Source organism: Euleptes europaea, chromosome 18, assembly GCF_029931775.1.
Source record: "Euleptes europaea isolate rEulEur1 chromosome 18, rEulEur1.hap1, whole genome shotgun sequence".
Lineage (NCBI taxonomy): Eukaryota > Metazoa > Chordata > Lepidosauria > Squamata > Sphaerodactylidae > Euleptes > Euleptes europaea.
The window spans coordinates 21011084-21034942 of NC_079329.1; the positions used below are offsets into that span (position 1 = coordinate 21011084).

The 23859-nt window shown below is 49.3% G+C and overlaps 1 protein-coding gene across 1 annotated transcript in view; it reads right to left on the reverse strand.

The window, feature by feature from the left end:
- The window catches only part of MYBPC2 (myosin binding protein C2), a 66297-nt gene that overhangs the window by 10157 nt on the left and 32281 nt on the right, over nt 1-23859 (reverse strand). The window contains 19 exon segments of the mRNA XM_056863877.1: nt 3301-3496; nt 5045-5133; nt 5803-5970; nt 6277-6411; nt 6695-6883; nt 8741-8845; nt 8938-9097; nt 10240-10379; nt 11341-11370; nt 12017-12123; nt 14684-14849; nt 14945-15111; nt 16528-16633; nt 16805-16929; nt 17643-17775; nt 19820-20019; nt 20305-20364; nt 20816-20870; nt 23272-23389. Coding sequence (XP_056719855.1) covers nt 3301-3496; nt 5045-5133; nt 5803-5970; nt 6277-6411; nt 6695-6883; nt 8741-8845; nt 8938-9097; nt 10240-10379; nt 11341-11370; nt 12017-12123; nt 14684-14849; nt 14945-15111; nt 16528-16633; nt 16805-16929; nt 17643-17775; nt 19820-20019; nt 20305-20364; nt 20816-20870; nt 23272-23389 — 2449 coding nt within the window.

A 23859-nucleotide genomic window follows, 5' to 3' on the forward strand; every position in this document is an offset into this window, starting at 1 on the left:
GCCATGAGTCGGAAACGACTTGATGGCACTTCTCTCACACACACACACGGACTTATTAGCACTGACAGTTGTTTGATTTGGTTTATTTTGTTGAAGTTCATGTACCTACATTTAGTACACGCATTATAAGCGCCCAAGGATTGAGAAGTTATCAACTTTTGGGTGTGCAAAGGAAATTTAAGGAATTATAATAAAAGCAAGTAAAATAGTTAGATATAGTTGTATGCATATTGTTTGGATCAAGGCCCATGCTGGTTGTTGTTGCAGTTTCTACTATAGCAGCATAGGTTCATTGTTTGTTACAGCACCTGGAAAAAATGGCTGCTTTGGCAATCGGGCTCTATGGCATTGAAGTCCCTCCCCTCCCCAAACCCCACCCTCCTCAGGCTCCACCCCAAAAACCTCCCGCCATTGGTGAAGAGGGACCTGCCAACCCTACCCATGAGGGTGTTTTTTTTCTGCAGTGGTTGTGTTGCCGGTGCAATTGCTGCTCAATTCACGCTTGACTTGCACCAGAGATTCCACACTGCACAGGGTCATCCGGTTTCCCACCCTTGTGAGCTGTGGTTTCCCTTTCACGCAAGGTGTGGGTGAAGCGCGGTCCTGTCGGCTGTCCCCCCTAGCCCCTCACGCTCCACTTGGGGTCGGTCGAGGAGAGCTTCCTCGGCCTCAGACCAATCCGACGGGGAGTCTGAGCTGTCCTCCCCGTCGGTAGCAGCCAGCTTGCCCTCTGTTACTTCACAGAGCTTGGGGTTGCTGCTGCCAGAACTCTCCTCTTCGGCCTCCGCTCCTCCCCGCCTTTTATTTCCCCTTCCTCCCCCTAGGCGCCTCCTCCCAAGCTCATAAAGGTCCCCCCGGGTTCGTTCCCTCCCCTCTGCTTCCCTGCCGGCTGCGACCACGGGCCCCACCTCTGCCCTGCTTGCGCTCGCCCGCCAGTCAGCTGGGCGGCGCCGGGGCCTTCAGCAGCAGCGCATCTCCTGCTGGGAGCAGCGGTCCCAGGGGCATGGGGCTCCCCGGCTCTGTTGTCCCGCCCTGCCCCCAACCAGCTGTCTTCTGCCGGCACCGTCCTGTTCCCCCATGGCTAGGGTGGCAGCGTCGTCTCCGGCGTCGGGCGGCTCCGGGTGACCCTGCCACGCTCGTGATGCGGGGTCTCCATGACCCCGCAGGGTCCCTCGGTGGCCACCCCTCCTCCCGGCGGGCCAGCGTCCCGGCGGGCACCACGGGGGTATGCCCTGCCTCCTGGGACGGTGGCGTCTTCCTCCTGTCGGCCTGGCTCCCTGCTTTCGCAGCCTGGCTCCTTGGGACCCTGCTGCCAGGTACATGTGGCCGGAACGGGGCGGGGGGTGCCAGCCGGCAACCCAGGACAATGGGGATTGCATCACTGCCGCCGCTGCCCCCCCCCCACGCTGTCGTCATGCCGCGGTCATGGTTCTCCGCCCACCTGTTTTATTTTTATTGGCGTGTGTACGGCAGGACTGGAGAAGAGCTCCAGGACAACGCAATACTTGAATCTTTTGGCAATGCTAATTGCTGGAAGGTACTGGGGGCCCCCATTGTGGTCATCTACATTGAAATGACTAATTGGCCTCCAATTATTTGGGGGCAGGGGAGAGAGAGAGAACTTCAAGAACTTTTCAAATGCTAATTGAAACAGAAAGACACTCGTATGGTGGTAAGCTAGTAACCTGGATGGCCCAGGCTAGCCGGACCTCGTCAGATCTCAGAAGCTAAGGAGGTTCAGACCTGGCTAGTACTTGGATGGGAGCCCACCAAGGAAGTCCAGAGTCGCAACGCAGAGGCAGGCAATAGCAAACCACCTCTGAACATCTCTTGCTTGAAAACTCTACAGCAGGGGTGGGGAACGTCAGGCCGGGGGGGGGGGGCGTTTAAGGCCCGTGAAATCATTTGGTCTGGCCCTTCGTGGGTCCTGGCAGATCTCTAGCTCAGAAGGATCTAAGACTGGCGATCCGCCCCCTCCCGTGGAGAGGAATAGCCTCTATTCAAGGCGGATGTGAGGTTTTTTTGCCGAGAAAAGGAACCTTTTTCCCCCTTGCAGAAGAGTCATTAGCTATGGAGCTGCTAGGACCGCCCATGAAACTGTGTTGACCATTTCCCACCCCGGCCATGGAGAAACATATTCCCTCTGTACTACGAGAGGGCTGGGGGCAGAAGTGGCGACAATAAAGGGGTTAAAGGGGGCAGGGCCAGAATGAGCGGGGGGGGGGGATTTCTTAGCTAGTGTGTCCTCATTTCATCCCTGCAGGCGGAGGTAGCAGGAGCCGGCTGTAGAATCCAGCCCCCACCATGCTGAGCATGAGCAACTCCGGCATGCGGCTGGATGGCTATGCCTGGCTGGTGCAACAGACCATCCTGTGCCACCAGGTGGGCGAGCGCACCACTGGTTGGATGCCTGCCTGCTTGCCCACACGGGGGGGTCATCTGGGGCAGCTACCTGCTTGGGGCTTGGTTGTCTAATTTTTAAGTTGATAATTTTGTATGGCCTGCAAATGATGTTATAAATATCCAAATGGCCCTTGGCGGAAAAAAGGTTCCCCACCCCTGCCCTACAGGGTCGCCATAAGTTGGATGCGACTTCACAGCACTGGCCACCTCCAAGGTAGTAACAGTGTTCAGGGATTAAAGGGAGTCAGGTCCAGTTCTCGGGCAATGAGGAAGACTCCAGTGCACCATAGTGAATCACTCTGCTACCAACATGATAGAGGTCTATAAAATTATGCATGGTTTGGAGTGGACAGGGAGAAGTTTTTCTCCCTCTCCCATAATACCAGAACGCAGGGTCATCTGCTGAAGCTGGAGGGTGAGAGACTCAAAATAGATAAAAGGAAGTATTTTTCACACAACGCATAGTTAAATTGTGGAACTCCCTGCCCCGAAATGTGGTGATGGCTGCCAGCTTGGAAGGCTTTAAGAGGGGAGTGGACATGTTCATGGAGGAAAGGGGTATTCATGGCTACTAGTTAAAATGAATACTGGTCATAATGCATACCTATTCTCTCCAGGATCAGAGGAGCATGCCTATTATATTAGGTGCTGTGGAACACAGGCAGGATGGTGCTGCTGCAGCCGTCTTGTTTGGGGGCTTCCTGGAGGCACCTGGTTGGCCACAGTGTTAGCAGACTGCTGGACTTGATGGGCCTTGGTCTGATCCGGCAGGGCTTTTCTTATGTTCTTACGTTCTAACAAAGCCTAACCACGACAGCACTCTGGCCCTACAACGTATCATTAGGTTTTGTTTTTAAGATATATTGGCTGAATCTGCGGTAGCTGACAGATCCTTACCCACAACGCGAATCTTGATGATGGCCTTGTCCTCCATGTTCTCAATCTGAACGGAGAGCTCATAGGGGCCTGAATGGTGCCGGGCAGCCGAGCGGATGAAGAGGATGGTGTCCATGTCTGAGGTACGGACGGCCACCTCCTTGGGGTCCAGAGGCTTCCCGTCTTTTGTCCACGTGACTTTAGGACGAGGCTTACCCTGGAATTGGCAGAACACTTGGCATTAGACCTTCCCAAGCTCTCCCGGACTGTAGGATTCCCTTTAGATTGGGGTGGATCCAACCAGTTTTTCTGTGGATGAAAAATGAAGGAAGGGTCCCCTTTGACCCCTACCCAAAAAAGGTTATACAAGAGACCTGCAGGGACAAAAGCAGTGTGGAACAAGGGCCGTAGTAAGGAGGGAAACTGGGCAAGATGGAGTGAAAAAGCTGGATGGATCCACCCAATTACTGGGAGCTTCCTCAAATGAGATCCTCAGGTTAAGACAGCAGTCCCCAACATTAGGGTTGCCAAACTCCAGGTACTGGCAGGAGAACAGTATACACTTATGGCAATAATAAAGCAAGAGTCTATATTGCTTTCACAATGAGAATTACTGTATAAAGTAGAATGCAAATCCAAATACATGAATAAGAGCCAAATATACAACAAAAAATATCTTGAGGAACAAACAAGTGCACACTCCCAATTGTACAGGTAAGTGTTAACGAATGATTTTCTTAGAGAGGTTCATTAATTGCTAATAGTTATCCATTTTGGGTGTAGTCTTATCTTGCAACGAGGGTAGGTTGCTAATAATCCTATTGTGGTCTTCTGCCATACACACAAACATTTCCGACCAAGTAGCCATGAAAAGGTTATAGAAATCAAACTAAACAGCTTGTGTCCTAAAGATAGTGGCAGGAGAACAGTAGACACTTATGGCAATAATAAAGCAAGAGTCTATATTGCTTTAACAACGAGAATTACTGTATAAAGTAGAACGCAAATCCAAATACATGAATAAGAGCCAAATATACAACAAAAAATATCTTGAGGAACAAACAAGTGCACACTCCCAATTGTACAGGTAAGTGTACAATTACAACCAATCTCCAGCCGATAGAGATCAGTTCTCCTGGAGGAAATGGCCGCTTTGGCAATTGGACTCTATGGCATTGAAGTCCCTCCCCTCCTCAGGCTCCACCCAAAAAATCTCCAGGTAATTCCCAACCTGGAGCTGTCAACCCTACCCAACATGGTGTTTGCAGGCAACATGCCACCTGCCAATGTATTTCCTGTTCCCTACTTCCTTCTTCCCCAAAACAAAGAGCCATCCTTGGCTTTCTGCCAACCATCTGGAGTAGGAGATGTTTCAGAAGGCATCACTTTTTCATCTGCAGGGAGCACCCATTCATAAACAACTGTCTCCGTCATAGGAGACTAGGCTTGGAACTTCCCAATATTTTGTGAATGGCCCCAAGCCCCATGGCTGCCTTTTTGTGGTGGTGGTAACCACTTGCGTGTTCTCAGCCTTCCAAACGCGTCCACAGGCTCAATAAGGTTCAGGACTCCTGGCTTAGGGCAAAAAGGAGACCAGAGGAATTTAGGCTCCAGAGGCAACTATTAAAATATGACAGTTGTTCCCACCCTCGTGGCTTCAATATATTAGCATCCCTGATCCTAGTAAACGCCATGGGCTTCAAGCCTAAGCTGCATTTCCATTTACAAGTTCCAGAGCTGTAAGTTTTCCCAGCCCGTTATTCACCTGGAAGGGGATCAGCAAGTTGATCTGCTCCCCCACTCTCTTGATATAGGTCTGTCGGAGGTGGCGAGGAAGTCGAATCTTGGGCTGTTCTGCAGTAAGAGAGAGAAAACAAACAGAGAATCCATGCTGTGAGGACACATCCTTCGGGATAATTTTCAAGTTAGCAGTTTATCTATTTCACCTCCCTGAGTTCTTTAAGAATCCTTCAGAGAGGGCTGTCCATTCCAGCAACTTGTTAGTATTCATACATCTGTTAGTTGCATAAGGAGAAAGTCAGATGAATCATTCATTTGGCTCATGCGTGTCGAGATAGAAGAAGAAGAGTTGGGTTTTATATGCCGACTTTCTCTCCCACTTAAGGGAGAATCAAACTGGTTTACAATCACCTTCCCTTCACCTCCCCACAACAGACACCCTGTGAGGTAGGTAGGGCTGAGAGAGCTCTAAGAGAACTGTGACTAGCCCAAGGTCACCCAGCTGGCTTCGTGTGTAGGAGTGGGGGAACAAATCCAGTTCACCTCCGCTGCTCATGTGGAGGAGTGGGGAATCGAACCCGATTCTCCAGATCAGAATCCACCGCTCCAAACCACCGTTCTTAACCATTACACCACGCTGGCTCTCTGAGAAATTCTAAACTCGAGATACCAAGGAATCTTGGATTGTCTACATACAAAGCATTTGCTACTGTTCCATACCCTCCTCTTAAGTCAGGATAGAGAGCTCAAGGATTAGCGATCGAGACTCCTTAGTGGACTTACGGACAATCTCTCGGATGGTGACAGGCTGCGCGAAGGTGGCTGGAACACTCTTGCCCGCGATATTAACTGCAACGACCCGGAATAAAAGCTTCTCGCCAGTAGGAAGGTCCTTGGCAGTAAAGCCGCAGCGCTCAACCAGTTCTGTGTTGGAAGCTATCCATTCATCAGCTGGAAAAGTGATGGAGAAGGCAAGGTTAGCGGGGCAAAGACAATTGTGGTCATCTATAACCCTGACCTGGATGGCCCAGGCTAGCCTGATCTCGTCAGATCTCAGAAACTAAGCAGGGTCAGCCCTGGTTAGTATTTGGATGGGAGACCACCAGGAAGACCAGGAGAAGGTCTCCTGAGCGGTTCCAAGGGAAGTTTGGGAGTTCCTGCTTTAACTGAGAGGCATCAGAGATTGTCTTTAAAGAAAGATTTCCCCCCCTCACTCTCCCAGACCCGCCCATCTTGTTTTCCGCTGCAGCAACTCACTTCCTTCCTTGCAGTACTCGATGAGGTAGCCGTCGATGCCCCCCGCACCAATACGATCCGGGGCGCGCCATTTCAGCGTGGCCGTGGTGTCTGTTACATCCTCCAAGGTAAGGTGGAGTGGCTCGCTCGTGGGGGCTGTGGTGGGATATGGGAACACGAATTACTAATACATCATACTGTCTGATCCACGTGGACAATGTCACAACCTCCGGTATGCTTCTAGGACCAAAAGCCTGACAATTCTGTGCTTTCCGGGGAAACCCTGACCCCTTTCCCAGTCATGGCTCCTCCTCAACCTTTGGCTGCCATTTTGAATGACCTGAGGAAGAGCCCACATAAGCAAGCTGGGAGGAGAAAGGGATCGTTCCCTGAAGCTAGGGGACACAACGATCCTGCCTTATCGCCTTCACCCACTCACCAATCGGCATGAAAGGTTTGGTATTCTGACTGGGCTGAGAGACTCCAATGGCGTTGACAGCAAAGACCCGCATCTCGTAGAGCACTCCCTCGATCATCTTGGTGGACTCATAGGTAGTATCCGTGTAAACCTCAAAATTTATCTTCATCCAGCGCATGCTTCCCTTCTTTTTACGCTCCATCAGGTACCCTGACAAACATAAAACCAAGATAAATGAGCGATGGGATGAAATGAGATGCCTGCCGTATTTTGGATCGTTTCCTCAGTCAGGGGTCGACATGGTCGTGTCATGTCACAATGCCAGGAAATTTCAGGCTGTTCCTAGACGCCACCTCGGCCATTCACGGGTCAACGATGTGTCTGAGAAGAACTCTGTGCTATGCAAGGCAAGGGAGTTGTGAAATTGACTCGGGTAAATGCCAGCCAATGCGGGTCTAGTCAGTTTCACCCCCCCCCCCAAAGAAACCAGTGATGGAGGGCCTGATTTAAAAGAATGTGAGACAATTCATGAAAGGATGGGGCATCGCTCTGTAAGAGGAATAGGTAGCCTTGCACTATTACCGCATTTTTCTGTTTATAAGACAATGTTTTTTTCCTTTAAATTTTTAGTTAAAAATTGGGGGTCGTCTTATACACGGAATACACGGAAAAATATAGGCGGGGAAGAGAGCAGCGACCACCTGAAGGCCGGCCAGTGGCTGGCCAGGGCAACTGGGCTCTTCCCAGCTGCTCTCTTCCCCGCCTGTCAGCTGACAGGCGGGGAAGAGAGCAGCTGGGAAGAGCCCAGTTGCCCTGGCTGGCCAGTGGCCAGCCTTCCGATGGGCCCCGCTGTCTTCCCCACCCATATTTTTCTGTGTATAAGATGCCCCATGTATAAGATGACCCGATTTCTTAAGTTTGGGTTCAAAAAAATAGAAGTCGTCTTATACATGGGGGTGTCTTATACACGGAAAAATACGGTATATTTTAAAGTTTGACATGATAAATAATTGGTGTCAGCACTTGGATGAGTGGCTATGTGCACATCTTTGGCAAGCTAAAAACAATTAAGAAAGAAACCATCCAAGTTGTGGGGGACATGTTTACTCTCCACATCCATAGCGTGGGCACTAATAGGGTTATTTTAAAGACCTACACAAATAGAAATAGGAATAAAGCTATATAAGAAGGTATTCACACACTATTTACCTTCACTCAAAATCTGGAAAAAAAGAAAGTGCTCCAGATTGTGAATAGGAGAGTAATGTTACCGCTCACATCACAGGCACTGGCCAATATGTGCCTGTCTGTGCAACGTGGTAGAAAGTGAGGTCAAGTCACAGCAGACTTATGGCAACCCTGTAGGATATTCAAGGCAAGAAATGTAAAAGAGGTGGTTTGCCATTGTCTGCCTCTGCATAGCGATCCTGGACTTCCTTGGTGGTCTCCCATCCAAATACTAAATTAGTTAAATCGTAGTCATGGCTACCAACTTGGAAAGCTTTAAGAGGGGAGTGGACATGTTCATGGAGGAGAGGGCTGTCCACGGGTACTAGTAAAAATGGATACTAGTCATGATGCATACCTATCCTGTCTAGGATCAGAGGAGCATGATTATTATATTAGGTGCTGTGGAACACAGGCAGGATGCTGTTGCTGTCGTCTTGTTTGTGGGCTTCCTAGAGGCACCTGGTTGGGTCATTGTGTGAACAGACTGCTAGACTTGATGGACCTTGGCCTGATCCAGCATGGCTTTTCTTATGTTCTACTAATCATGGCTGAGCCTGGACTTTCTTGGTGGTCTCCCATCTAAATACTAACCGGGGCCAACCCTGCTTAGCTTCTGAGATCTGACGATATCAGGCTAGCCTGGGCCATCCACACCCTTCAAAGTCCTACACTGATCAGAGTCAATTGGCTTAAAAGGGTGCTTAGGGTGGCACTGTAAGATACCCATGTACACTTCTATCCCGACAGTCCTAGTTAAGTAGTTTTAGGCTCAAAAATTAATCTGATCCACGAATTTAATTTAACTTAATTTGACTTATGTTCACTTGAGATTCTCACCAGTCACGGGCATTCCACCATCATATTTAGGTGGCTCCCATACCAAAATGGCCCAGTCCTCGCCAACCTTAGTGATGTGTGCGGCCTCAGGAGGATCAGGAACATCTGCAAGAGACAAGGAGAGATGGAGCATCAGAACCCTGGGCCAGCTAGGACTACCCGTCCGTCCCATGTGCTCATCTCGACATGTTACTCACCCACAACTTTGACATGGAGAGTGGCTGTGTCCTCACCCACCGGATTGGTCACCTTGATGGTGTAACTCCCTTCATCAAAGCGCTCGGCACTTTCTATCACAAAACTGCTCAGTTCCTTACGCTCTTCTACACGAACCCGGCCCTCGGTGTCAGTAAAGACCTAAAGATGAGGGATGATAGTCAGGGACGTTCAATAGGATTTTGACATTTGCGGAGCCAAAAGTAAGTTACATACGTTGCAGAGTCCAGATTTCCAATACCAGGGTTTTTGTCCGAAATCAGAAAATATTGGCCATTTATGCAGGGTCAATTTTGATGCTCTCTCAAAGCTTTTTTTTTTAATGCGACCTTTAAAATGCCTACTCACGGTCCCGACGCAAAAGCAGAAATTCCACCACCAACCACTCGCCCGTTCCTTTCATTCCTGTTTGCATAACTATTAGCAACGGCATTGTGCATAGCTAACGCGCGGCTGTCATTTTGAATGCTTCCTTGAGGAGATTCTTTGCAGCAGGGGCAGAGCAAACACTAAAGTTTGCGTTAAAGAGACTCTTAAGAAATGCGAAGCAGGTATGCGGCGCCTTTGCGGTCACTTCCTGAATCATGGTTCAGCGTGAAAAACTAAAAAAAATATGTGGGGCACTTCACCCTGGAACATGCCGCTAATTACCAAGCATAAATGGCCATTGGGTTTTATCCAGCCAGCTCTTCTGGCTGCATCTCACCCAATTATTCTCTTTACGATCGCCTCCATCTCTCATGACTTTTGTCCATGCAGATCCCTATCATAGACTTTTTGGTGGAAAGAGACCCCCTCACTTCCCTTTCTCACCAGGAGAAAAGCTGCTTGTATCCAACCCACTGAGTTTTATGCTAAAAAAAAATAATGTTTAAAAAGTGTGGAGTTGACAAAACTGGGGTGGATCCTACCAGTGTTTCCACAAAAGAGAAAGGAGATGCCCCTTTTGATCACTGAAAAGGTTATACCAGGGATTGTGGGACTCATGTGGGCAGAAGCCATGTGGAATAGTGGCAGAAATCATGTGTTTGTGGAAATTTTAGGCCTCCCCCGCCCCCATTCTTCCTTTTGTTGTTACATACAGTCTGTGGCTTTAGGTTGCACAACTTTCCCATTTTGTTGTACAGGTTACATTTTTGTTCGTCTTGTTTGTAGTTCGGATCACGCTGCATCTCATAGTTTGTTGCATGTATTATACTGGCTTTTCTAATCGCATTGCCTTCTAATGCTGTAATTTGGCTCGAGCCCGGAAAAGAAAGGTGGTCTATAAATGAAACACCTACCACGTCGCCCCTCATCCAGGTGGCAACAGGTGCTGGTTCCCCAGTGATGGGCACATCAAAGCGCAGCTTATTCCCTGCAACCACCACAATGGTGTTTGCCTGACCTTGTCCGGAACAGTCCAGGTGGATCTTGGGGGGCTCTAGAGAAACCGGAAAGGACAATAGCATCAAACTGAGGGCAACCCCCTTCCTTTATATTAGTGCAGTCACTAAAGACTATAGGCACGATACTGTTCCCCAAAGCAATGCCTTGTTAGAATCATAGAATCGTAGAGTTGGAAGGGACCACAAGGGTCATCTAGTCCAACCCCCTGCACAATGCAGGAAATTCACAACTACCTCCCCCACACACCCCCAGTGACCCCTACTCCACGCCCAGAAGATGGCAAAAAAACAACAAGCCTTTAGCACTCCCAAAGCATGAAGTACTACATTAGCCTCCCTCTCCAGTAAGTAAAATTATTCCCATTTTTCAGATGGGGAGTTGGCAATGGAGGACAGTTGGTTGTGGCTGGGCTAAGCCAGAATTTAGAACCACTTCCCTCCAAGTCCAATTTAGTAAGCTTAGAAAGAAGGCGGTTAAGGGGAGACATGATAGAGGTCTAAAAAATTAGGCATGGTATGGAAAGAGTGGACAGGGAGATGCCTTTCTCCCTCTCTCATAATTAGGGTTGCCAGGTCCCTATTCGCCATCAGCAGGAGGTTTTTTGGGTGGAGCCTGAGAAGGGTGGGGTTTGGGGAGTAGAGGGACTTCAATGCCATAGAGTCCAATTGGCAAAGCGGCCATTTCCTCCAGGTGAACTGATCTCTATCGGCTGGAGATCGGTTGTAATAGCGGGAGATCTCCAGCTAGTACCTGGAGGTTGGCAACCCTACTCATAATATCAGAACACAGGGTCATCTGCTGAAGCCGAAGGGTGAGAGATGTACCACACCGGCTTTTCTAGAAAAGGAAGGTGGTGTAGGAGAAATGGTTCTGCCGTGCTCTGTCAAACCAAGTGGGTAGTCCACCAGCATCCATGAAGCACTTAACATTGACAGATATCTCAGGTTTCCCCCTCCCCCACGCCATTCCTCAAGGGGAATCTGTTCAGAACTCACCTTGTTTAGGGACATATTCAATCTTGATTTCTAGAAGTAGAGGAAAGAAAAAGAAGAAGAGTTGGTTTTTATACCCTGCTTTTCTCTACCGTAAGGAGTCTCAAAGAGGCTTACAACCGCCTTCTCTCCCCTGCCCCCACAACAGGCATCTTGTGAGGGAGGTGGGGCTGAGAGAGCTCTAAGAGAGCTGTGACTAGCCCAAGTTATCTCAGCTGGCTTCATGTGTAGGATTGGGGAAACCAATCCGGTTCACCAGATTAGCATCCACCACTCATGTGGAAGAGTGGGGAATCAAACCTGGTTTTCCAGATTGGAGTCCACCGCTCCTAACCAACACTCTTAACCACTACACCATGCTGGCTCTACACCTGTAGTAATATAGGGTTGGAGCCAGCCATCTCGCTCACTCTTGCCTCACTCCCCTCCTGACTTCAGCCCATCTCACATGGCTTTTGTCCATTTAAGTCTCATGAGCTCCACCACAGTGTTTGGGGTTTGTCAAAGGGAACCGGGAGATGACCTGGCTGGATCCAGAGTTGGGTTCAGAGAAGCTTGGGGGTTACCAGTCCAACCACAGGCACACAGTCTGTGCTCTATTTATGAAATTGGGTATGGGAGGGTCATGCTCCTGCAGAATCCCCAGACCCTCTTCAGGAAGCCCCTTTCTTTCACTGACCCAGGAAGTTGAGCTTGGCAGATAATGAGAGCGCGTATCCATCGGGAACAAAAGTATAGTCTCCCTCATCTTCTGGCCTCACGTCATCGATGACCAGCTTGTGGAACCTGCCAAACAAAAATATATGGCGCTAGGTAAAAATCAAGTGGAGAAGGAGGCAGGCAAGAGAGACAGTGGAGATTTCCATTAGGTTTTTTCCAAGTCCTGGAGAAATATCCTGCACTGGCATGCCCTTCTCAAAAAAAGAGATGAGACTCAGAAATAAATTATCTAAATCAACCACAGAATTACCTTGTTGGTCTTGGATTTTTTTCCCCCTGAAAGACCCTTGTCTGCAATTTTTCTCACATGAATACATGAAGCTGCCTTATTCTGAATCAGACCCTTGGTCCATCAAAGTCAGTATTGTCTACTCAGACCGGCAGCGGCTCTCCAGGGTCTCCAGCAGAGGTCTTTCACATCACCTCCTTGCCTAGTCCCTTTAACTGCAGATGCCAGGGATTGAACCTGGGACCTTCTGTGTGCCCAGCAGAGGCTCTGCAACTGAGCCACAGCCCCACCCTAAAGATACTGCATATCACAATGAAGGGAATAATTGAATGATTTTATGACAGTATTGAAGGAATCTAGGAAGTGGCAGAAGCCTCCCATGTATAAATGGTCTCTCTTGCTTGAGAGAGGTGCATGTCTACTTATGGCAGAATATATTTCTAGGGTAGTTGCTTATAGCCTTGCTGTGATCATTAATTAAATATCAGACCAGCAAAAAGCAGTCTGATAAGTAAAGAGGGGTGGGGAGAGATCTGAGAAACACGGCTAAAGATATTTCTTTCTCTAGCTGCAGAATTTTAGCTTGCTACCAGCAGACAGGAAATATACAGCTAGCTACAAACTGATAATAATCTTAAGACCCCTCCGGATTTGAACACACGAAGCTGCCTTCTACTGAATCAGACCCTTGGTCCATCAAAGTCAGCATTGTTTAAGACCAGCAGCAGCTCTCCAGGGTCTCAGGTAGAGGTCTTTCACATAACCTACTTGCCTGGTCCCTTTAACTGGAGATGCCAGGGGTTGAACCTGGGATCTTCTGCATGCCAAGCAGATGCTCTGCCACTGAGCCACAGCCCCACCCTCTGCCCAGGAATGTACAATCTATATTTTTCAAACCTAGTTCTCTTCTTGCCTTTGACAAATGCCCAAGGCTTTTTTTTAACAACCGCTAACGTGCACTCCCTGTACTGTGAACAGTTTAGAGTCACCAAATATAAAACACACTGCTTGGATTTTAATCAGAAGAAACCAGAACAAAATACATCTTGCTTCTTACATTTTCCCATCTCCCTTTCTTCTTGGTAATTAGAGCAGCATTTTTACATCTGCATAACAACCCAACAAGATAATGGGTAGGCTAAGAGACAGCAACTGTTCAAGGCCTCTGACATTGCCATCCAAAACAGAGTTACCCTTGGCCAAGCCCATTTATTTCAATGGACTTAGAAGAATGTAACTTAGGGTTGCCAACCTCCAGGTACTAGCTAGAGAAGGTAAACACCAATACTATAGGGCTAGGCTGTATAAAGTAATAGTATGAGGCTCTCAATGCTTATCAAAATGCTATATTATACTTGTTACAAACATGTGGTGAATACGTACAGAGTGTCCAAAATTATACAATTCTATACAGTGTAACAACTAAGACAATACAAAACATGAAGACAGAGAAACGAAGTAGCTGTATCTCTTTGCTACAATAGTACCAAAATGAATTATATTTCAGTTCAGTTAATAACTTTTTCTTTTCTTTTATAAATTTTGTTTCAATCATCAACTTCTTCAAGGGAACATGGAAGGAAGCATATTGAAATAAATGGAAACGCTGTCCGGATGAACAATCGTGCTTTCACTACCAAAGGCAGCTTCTTCAGCCAATAGCTTCACATATATTGTTGTTCCTTATTTGCAATCAATTAAGGTATAGAATTATTCAGTGGTTCAGGTTCTCAGTGCGCCCGGCTGCCTGCTAATCTGTTTGTTGCTATATGTATGTTGATGATTGAAACAAAATTTATAAAAGAAAATAAAAAGTTATTAACTGAACTGAAATATAATTCATTTTGGTTCTATTGTAGCAAAGAGATACAGCTACTTCGTTTCTCTGTCTTCATGTTTTGTATTGTCTTAGTTGTTACACTGTATAGAATTGTATAATTTTGAACACTGTACGTATTCACCACATGTTTGTAACAAGTATAATATAGCATTTTGATAAGCATTGAAAGCCTCATACTATTACTTTATACAACCTCCAGGTACTAGCTGGAGATCTCTTGCTATAACAACTGATCTCCAGCCAATAGAGATCAGTTCCCCTGGAAAAAATGGTTGCTTTGTCAATCAGACTCTATGGCATTGAAGTCCCTCCCCTCCCCAAACCCCGCCCTCCTCAGGCTACGCCCTAAAAACCTCCTGCCAGTGGTGAAGAAGGACCTGGCAAGGATTTGAAGCTGGATTCCATACATCCAAATGCATTAATTCAGTAAACGCAACATCTGGCAGATTCAGGAATAGTTCTACAGGTAGTTCATTGGAGTTCGTTGGAGCATCTGCCCCAATGTCAACCAATCCCCTTATTCTAAAACCCCAGCTTTCCCTCCCCTCTGGGCTCACCTGCCCTTGTGAGTAATGGTGATGCGTTTGCTAGGCCGGACCTCGACTCCGTTCTTGTACCATTTGCCAGTCACCTTCTCGTCGGACACCTCACACTTGAAGACGGCCTGTTCCGCAGCTTTGACAGTAAGGTCGGCGATGTCCTGAAGGACCTCGAGCTGTTTTTCTGGGAGGTGAGAGAAACGGAGAGGTCCCACCTGGAAAAGTCTCCAGATCCCTTCTAGAGCCCTTCTGCTCCCTGCCCTGCCAGTCCCCACGGACCTTCAACCACCAGGTCTGCCTCTGAATTGCCACCGTTGGTAATGATCTGGTAACGACCGGCATCTTCCTTGGTGGCCTCATTGATAATGAGGATGTGCTTTTTGCCATCCTTCTTGAAGCGGTACTTGAAGGCATCCTCCCGAGTCAGCTCCACTCCATCTTTCTTCCTGGTGGGTGAAAAGAGAGTCAGGATTCAGAGCTGACAAAGCCAGGTGGATAGTGGCATGTCCATGAGGCATTTGGGGGACACCAGAAGACACAAGTCTTCCCAGCCATTTGCCAAAGCAGCCATTTTCTCCAGGTGAACTGATCTCTATCGGCTGGAGATCAGTTGTAATAGCAGGAGATCTCCAGCTATTACCTGGAGGTTGGCAACCCTAAAAAGTGAGCATTTTCAAAGCTCCTGCCCACCTCAGTGCCATTTTCCTTCCATCAACCCCTGCGGCCATGGTCCCCAATGTGCCACTAGGATTTTTTTTTGGGGAGGGTTGAGGGAGTTTTAAAAACTGGCAGCTAACTTATGGCAATCCCAGCAAGGGGCTTTCAAAGCAAACGAGAAGCAGAGGTGGTTCGCCATGGCCTTCCAGTGAGAGAGCCAGTGCGGTGTATTGGTTAAGAGCATTGGTTTGGAGCAGTGGACTGATCTGGAGAACCGGGTCTGATTCCCCACTCCTCCACATGAGCGGCGGAGGCTAATCTGGTGAACTGGATTTCCCCACTCCTACATAGGAAGCCAGCTGGGTGACATTGGGCTAGTCACACTCTCTCAGCCCCACCTACCTCACAGGGTGTCTGTTGTGGGGAGGGGGAGGGAAGGTGCTTGTGAGCTGGTTTGATTCTTCCTTAAGTGGTAGAGAAAGTAGGCATATAAAAAACCAACTCTTCTTCTTCCTCTGCAGTCTTCCTTGGTGGGCTCCCATCCAAGTACTGATCCTGCTTAGCTTCTGAGTTGTGACGAGACCGGACTACACCATGCCACTTTCTCTCCCAGTGTTCCCATAAAGCCAATTTATTTGCTCACTGTTTTTCACCCCAATCTCATTGCCAAATTCAGGATCAGCTGCAGCTTTTGAACAGCCTTTTAAGGCAGCCCCCCCCCCAGATATTATCCAAACTCTCCTAATACATCTTAGCAGAAGAGGCAAAGTGTTGGTTGAAAAAGAGAGCAGAATAACAAGTCTATGAAGGAAGACTGAAGGGAAGGAGGAGGAGGACGAGGAGGAGGAGCAGCAGCTGGTTTTTATACGCCGACTTTCTCTACTATTTAAGGAAGAACCAAACCAGCTTACGATTGCCTTCCCTTTCCCTCTCCACAACAGACACCTTGTTAGGTAGGTGGGGCTGAGAGAGTTCAGAGAGAACTGTGAGTAGCCCAAGGTCACCCAGCAGGCTTCATGTGGAGGAGTGGGGAAACCAACCTGGTTCACCAGGTTTAGAGTCTGTTGCTCATGTGGAGGAGTGGGGAATCAAACCCAGTTCTCCAGATCAGAGTCCACCGCTCTTAACCACTACACCACGCAAGGGGTTTGTTTGGATGATGTAAGTGCAGGAAAGGTGGGGAATTATCAGGGCAATGAACGTACCATATCACTTGGGCTCCTTCCTCAGACACTTCTGCTTCCAGCTCCACCTTGTCTCCAACATATACCTGCTGATCATCCAAGCCAGCACTGATGAGGACAGGAGGCTCTAGGGACAGAAAGGCAGATGAGCCAAGACAAACCCCAGCCCCAAACCCTCCCTTCCAACTCGCCTCTTCGACTAATCGCCCCAACCTCACCTCGGTTCCACCACCATTTCCTTTTGCCAACCCACACCATTTGGCCCAGCTGTTAACTCAAGCACACACCCTGCCCACACCTCTGACAAAGAGCTCCGTGAAGCTCCTCTCTTCCCCGGCAACACATTCATAAGCTGCGTCGTCCGCCAGCGAGGCTTTGGTGATGGTCAGGATGCGCTTCTTGCCCACATTCTCAAAGATGTACCTGCCACAAACGGGGAAAGCCGCATGCAGTTGGGACAAGGAGACACGGAACCAGGCACCGTGACTCCCAGCTGCCTCCAAACGACAACCCTTCCAAACCCACTCCCCTCTCAGAGATCCCAGACCTCATGGCCCTCGTTATAGAATCATAGAGTTGGAAGGGACCACCCCATCACACCCCCAGTGACCCCTACTCCATGCCCAGAAGATGGCCAAGATGCCCTCCCTCTCATGATCTGCCTAAGGTCATAGAATCAGCATTGCTGACAGATGGCCATCAAGCCTCTGCTTAAAGACCTTCAGAGAGGGAGAGCTTACCACCTCCCGAGGAAGCCTGCTCCACTGAGGAACCGCTCTAACTGTTAGAAAATGCTTCCTAATGTCTAGACGGAAACTCTTTTGATTTAATTTCAACCCGTTGGTTCTGATCCAACCTTCTGGGGCAACAGAAAACAACTTGGCACCATCCTCTATATGACAGCCCTTCAAGTACTTGAAGATGGTTACCATATAACCCCTCAGTCTTCACCTCTCCAGGCTATACACACCCAGCTCCTTCAACCTTTCCTCATAAGACTTGGTCTCCAGACCCCCTCACCATCTTTGTTGCCCTCCTCTGGACACGTTCCAGCTTGTCTACATCCTTCTTAAATTGCGGTGCCCAGAACTGAACCTACATGAAAAATCAGATTTGCCCGCCCCGTTCAGACTCACTTGCCACTAGGCTTGATCACTTGCCCATTCTTCATCCATTTGATAACCAGGTCTGGGTCACTCAGCTCCACCCACATTTTGATTTTATGCCCTTTGTCAACTTGGTAGGCAGGGTCCAATTTTGTCATGAATGCTGAAAAAGGGATGAGAAACTAGTCATGTGAAATCCTATCACACTTTGCAACATGCCACTTGCCAGTTCAGCTACAAGTTTGGTGGTTCTTGCTCCATCCCCCTCCCTCTCCGAAATCAATAAGAGGGCTCTTAGATGTCCTAGTGCCGTGTTGGCGAACCTATGGCACGCGTGCCACTTCCGGCACGCGTAGCCCTCTCTGCCGGCACGCACGGGTGAGCTCCAAAAGACCTCCCAGGTCGTCTGTGCCCCTCCCTCTCTCAGCCGAGCTCCTCCCCACCGTGCGTGCGTCGGCGCGTCAGCTTCCTGCCTCGCACACACGCGGCTGGCTTCTTCCTCTTCCCCCCCTCTTGCTGACAGGCGGTGGGGAGGCCAGCAGCAACGAGGCGGGGCCTCCTCCTCCAGGCTCCAGCAGCAGCTCCTCCTCGCCGCCTTCCTCCTCCTCGCCCCCCTCAGGCGGCTCCCAAAAGTCCAGCTCCAGGCTGCCGCCGCCATTGTCCTCCTCCTCCTCAGGCGCCTCTCCCCTGGCCGTTTTCGCCTGCCTCCTCCTCCTCAGGGTGCTTGCGGAGGGCCAGGCGGCCCCTCAACAACCGCGCATCCGCCAGATAAAGGCCTGCCGTCTCCCGCCGTCCTCCCCCTCTCCCCCACTTGCGCTCGTCCCTGACTCCTGCTGTAAGCTTGTGGGGTAGCCGGAGCCACCCTCGAGTCCTCTGGCTCAAGCGTGCCTGCATGGCCTTTGCCTTCTCCCTCCCCGCCCCCTATGGTCGCCCGCAGGCTGGCGGGGTCGCAAGTGTTGGCACGCTCGCCCTCGCTCTCGCCGCCCCCTCCTCCCCTGCCCCCAACAGCCAGCTGGGAGGCACCCGATGCTGCCGCGCCGGGGCCCAACGTCTCCTCCGTCCCGCGCCGTCGCCTTGCTACCTCCCCAGAGCTGCCGGTAAGGGGGAGAACTTCGGGTGTGCGCCCTGTAGCAAGTCCTGGGTGGGGCTTGAGGCCCGACCCAGGACACTTTCTTCCTTCCATCCTTCCTTCCATCCTTCCATCCTTCCTCCCTTTCATCCTTTCTTCCCCAGTTCCTTCCTTCCTTCCTTCCTTTCTTTCTCCGTCCCTTCCCCCTTTCTTCCTTCCTTCCTTCCCCAGTTCCTTCATTCTCTTTCCTTTCCCAGTTCCTTCCTTTCTCCATCCCTCCCCCTTCCCTTCCTCTACTGGGGCTGCCAACCTCCAGGTGGTGGCTGGAGACCTGGCAACCCTAGCAATAATGTCCAGTGGCTGAGCAGAGGACCTGGAGAGATGCATGCCAAATACAAACAACTTTTTATTGAAAGGTAAAAGTTTGCATCATTGAAAGCTCTGTTATTGTGTTTTTCTTTTAACGCAAAATATGTGAATGTATGAGTTGTTTTTTCTAAACTAAAACCTCAGTATTCACGTTAAATTGCCGTATTGGCACTTGGTGATAAATAAGTGGGTTTTGGGTTGCAGTTTGGGCACTCGGTCTCTAAAAGGTTCGCCATCACTGTCCTAGTGAGAGACTTCAGACATCTGCACAACACCACATGTTTGTCCACAAGATCAGTCCAGGAGCGCTGCACACAACCGAGACAATCCCGCTTAACAAGCAGCCACTTGACAAATTCCCATTCCTCTCAACTTCACCAAAACATCAGCATGACAGATATGCCATGTCGATGTGCGTCACCTTCCTGAAGCTTCCAGAAGCTTCCAGTGGGCGTCTCCACCCATCCTCCCACACCACACGGACCCCATTCCAAATCCAGAACCTCAGGAGACCCAGATCCCAGGCCTCCCTGCAGCTTCCAGAAGCTTCCAGTTGGAGTGTCCACCCATCCTCCCACACCACACGGACCCCATTCCAAATCCAGAACCCCAAGAGACCCAGATCCCAGGCCTTCCTGCAGCTTCCAGAAGCTTCCAGTTGGCGTCTCCACCCATCCTCCCACACCACACGGACCCCATTCCAAATCCAGAACCTCAGGAGACCCAGATCTCAGGCCTTCCTGCAGAGAACTCAGGCAATCCGGCTGACCTGCGCTCTTCTTGATCTCCACCTTGGCTTTCTTCAGTCTTTTGAGCATGCCACGCAGGTCAGTGACACCGTACTGGAAGGCAATGCGTTCATATTCGCTTTTCTTGGTCACGCCCTTCAGCATTTCCCAGATCTCCGGGGGGATCCCCATATCATCGTCGTCATCTTTCTTTTTCTTCTTCTCTTCTTCCTGCCCTTCTCTAGGGGGATAACAGAAGGCATTTTTAAGGTTTCGCTTGCCGAATAACCACCGTTCCTCTGCCTTCTACGTTCCACACTCACAGTTGTGGGTAATAAGCTGCATGCGTTCACCACCCCCATTTTCACGTACAATCCATGGGAAGCTCTTCAGCAGAGTCACATCAAGCCCATCTACCCCATGTCATCCAGCAAATCAAAACCCAGCACTCAATCACACATGCCGAATAATGCGCTTTCAATCCATTTTCAAAGCACTGCAAGTCAATGTGGACAGGACCACTCACCTCTTCTTTAGCAACCCGCTGAAGTCCAGCTCGCCTGCAACTTCACTTTTGCCGGTGTCTCTGCAAGAAGAAAAGGAAACAAACTTCACTCCATAGAAGAAGAAGAAGAATTGGTTTTTATATGCCGGCTTTCTCCATCACTTAAGGAAGACTCAAACCAGCTTACTATCACTTCCCCTCCCCACATCAGACACCCTGTGAGGTAGGTGGGGCTGAGAGTGTGACTAGCCCAAGGTCACCCAGCTGGCTTCATGTGGAGGAGTGAGGAACCCAACCCGGTTCACCAGATTAGCATCCGCCGCTCATGTGGAGGAGTGGGGAATCAAACCCGGTACTCCAGATCAGAGTCCACCGCTCCAGACCACTGCTCTTAATTACTACGCCACGCTGGCTCTGTACCTGAGCCGAGATGGCTCAACCAGCCAGAGAACGCTGTCCATGGCCGTGGGGTGCAGGTGTGTCTCAAGACTATCCTCTCTCAAATAAAAAGATCCATCCTTTAGCCACAAGCACTTACGTCCTCTTGAAGGCCTGCAGCACATTGTTGGATTCATCTGTCCTCGGTGCTGGAAGAGAAGAAAATGAACGCATGAAGCTAAAATCCTGAACCGTGTCTTCTCTTTCCATGAAAAACGTAATCACCACTTTGGGGACCCCCGGGTCTAGGGGATCAGAGTGGGAAATGAAAGTGAATGGAACTCCTGAGTTCTTTAAGCAGGGCTGGTGGTCGGTTCTTGTGGTCATCTGGGCTGTGTGACCGTGGTCTTGGTATTTTCTTTCCTGACGTTTCGCCAGCAGCTGTGGCAGGCATCTTCAGAGGAGTAACACTGATGGGCAGTGTCTCTCAGTGTCAAGTGTGTAGGAAGAATAATATATATAGTCAGAAGGGGGTTGAATTTGAGCTGAGTCATTGTCCTGTAAAAGTATCAAAGGTAGTGTGCTAATTCGGGTGTGTTATGTTAATGTGGAACCATTGTATCCTGAAGTGATCTGTTAACATGTGGAATACAAAGCTAATCCGCATGGCTATTGTGGACTGTAGTCTTTGTTAGTCTGGAGGTTTTCAGGATTGGTGGTGTTAGGTAGAGTATTGTGGTGGAGCAGGGGAGGAAGGAACCAGAGATGGGGACCACTGAGACAAAAAAGGGTCTGCAATATTTTGGCGACATTAGCTATCCTCCAAAAAACTGAGGGTAGCCTCCATTCATCTCTCCATGTAAAGAAGAAGAGGAAGAGGAGGAGTTGGTTTTTATATGCCAACTTCCTCTACCACTTAAGGGAGACTCAAACCGGCATACAATCGCCTTCCCTTCCCCACAACAGACACCCTGTGAGGTAGGTGGGGCTGAGAAAGCTCTAACAGAGCTGTGACTGGCCCAAGGTCACCCAGCTGGCTTCGTGTGGAGGAGTGGGGAATCAATCTCGGTTCTCCAGATCAGACCCCACTGCTCCAAACTACGGCTCTTAACCACTACACAATGCTGAAGAAGAAGAAGAGGAGGAGGAGGAGGTTGGTTTTTACACCCTGCTTTTCTCTACCTTAAGGAGCTTTAAAGCAGCTTACAATCGCCTTCCCTCATACACAATAGGCATCTTGTGAGGTAGGTAAAGCTGAGAGAGAGCTGACAGAACTGGGACTGGCCAAGGGTCACCCAGCAGGCTTCATGGGGAGGAGTGGGGAACTGAACATGGTTCTCCAGGTTAGAGTCTGCTGCTCTTAACCATTACACCACGCTAGCTCTGGGTCCAATTAGAAACAATTACAAGTCTGCATATCATCTATGGTTTTCTCACTGTTGTGTTAACAAAGAAGAAAGTCCCACCAACTCAACGTTCTCCAGACTCTCTCTCCTATGATGGTGAACTCAGTTTCTGGGTTGCCTGAAATCAGATGTTCAGAGATGGGTGGATAAAGGAGGAGTCCTGAGAACACAGCTAGGGGACACGAGCAATCAGTGGTGAAGGTATGCAGGTCCAGGCTGGTACAGAGTACCAGTAACAAAATGCCCCAAGTACCAGTGGGAAATTTAAGCTATTTGCACCCCTGCTAGTCATCAGCCTAGTGAATAGGGATGACCAGAATCAACCTCTAGGGTGGTTTGAATATTTAGCAAAACGTGGGCAAAGAACAGCAGTCTTTTCTTCCACACCTCCCCAGGTAGCCAACCCCGAATACAGCTGTCCATACTAAAGCAAAGAAAGAACATCCAGACCATTTATGCTTGGTAATTAGCTGCGCGTTCCAGGCTGAAGGGGCCCCCATATTTTTTTGAGTTTTTCACGCTGAACCGTGATTCAGGAAATGATTGCAGAGCTGGCGCATACCTGCTTCACGTTTCTTAAGAGCCCCTTTAATGCGGCCTTTTGTGTTTGCTCCGCCCCAGCCTCGAAGAATCCCCTCAAGGACGCGTGCAAAATCACAGCCGCATGTTAGCTAGGCAAACGGCAGCTGCTAATGGAAGGAACGAAGAAGTAGGCGAGTGAGGGGGGTGGGATTTCTCCTTTTGCATCGGGACCGTGAATAGGCATTTTAAAGGTCACGTTTAAAAAAAGAGCTTTGAGTGAGCATCAAAATTGACCCCCAAGAGAAAGGCAGTTCCAGAGCTGGGAGGAAGCCACTAAGAATATCTTTCAACGTGTTCTCACCATTCACACCCTACCTTTGAAGAGCACACACAAACTTGCTATTAAGATCAAAGTGAAGAGGAACTCTCTAAAGCAGAGGTTCCCAAACGTTTTGAGTCCCGGAGCCCTTTTCAGGGGAAAAATTCATCACAGAGCACTAATTTTCACCTAGCACCTATATACTATAGCAGTATTTTCCTTTCCAATCTCTTCACAGAGCCCTAGGAGAGGTTTCGCGGAGCACCAAGTGCTCCACGGAGCACAGTTTGGGAACCTCTGCTCTAAAGTACGGAGCATGGGGCAAAGACATTTAGGGTTCAGAGACACAGTTCCTGATCATACCTTCCACGTCAATGTTGAAGGGGCAGCTGTCGAACTTGTCCTTGGCTTTCACTTCGCAGCGATAATCCCCCCGGTCTCCAACAACCACCTTGCCAATTTTCAGCTCATAGGCGTAAACCTTGGGGAGAAATAAAGAAAGGGGAGGGTGATTAGTAACAGCTTTTGTCTATAATGGATGAGATGATTGAAACTAGGAAGAACTAAACGTTACAGGGGAAACTGGTGGAGTTCCGAAGAAGAAGAAGCAGCAGCAGCAGCAGCGTTGGTTTTTATATGCCAACTTTCGCTACCACTTAAGGGAGAATCAAATCAGCTTGCAATCCCCTTCCCTTCCCCTCCCAACAACAGACATCCTGTGAGGTAGGTGGGGCTGAGAGAGTGTGACTAGCCTAAGGTCACCCAGCTGGTTTCATGTGGAGGAGTGGGGAAACCAACCCTGTTCACCAGATTAGTGTCTGCTGCTCATGTGGAGGAGTGGGGAATCAAACCCGGTTCTCCAGATCAGGGGAGGGACTTCAATGCCATAGCGTCTAATTGCCAAAGCAGCCATTTTCTCCAGGGGAACTGATCTCTGTTGGCTGGAGATCA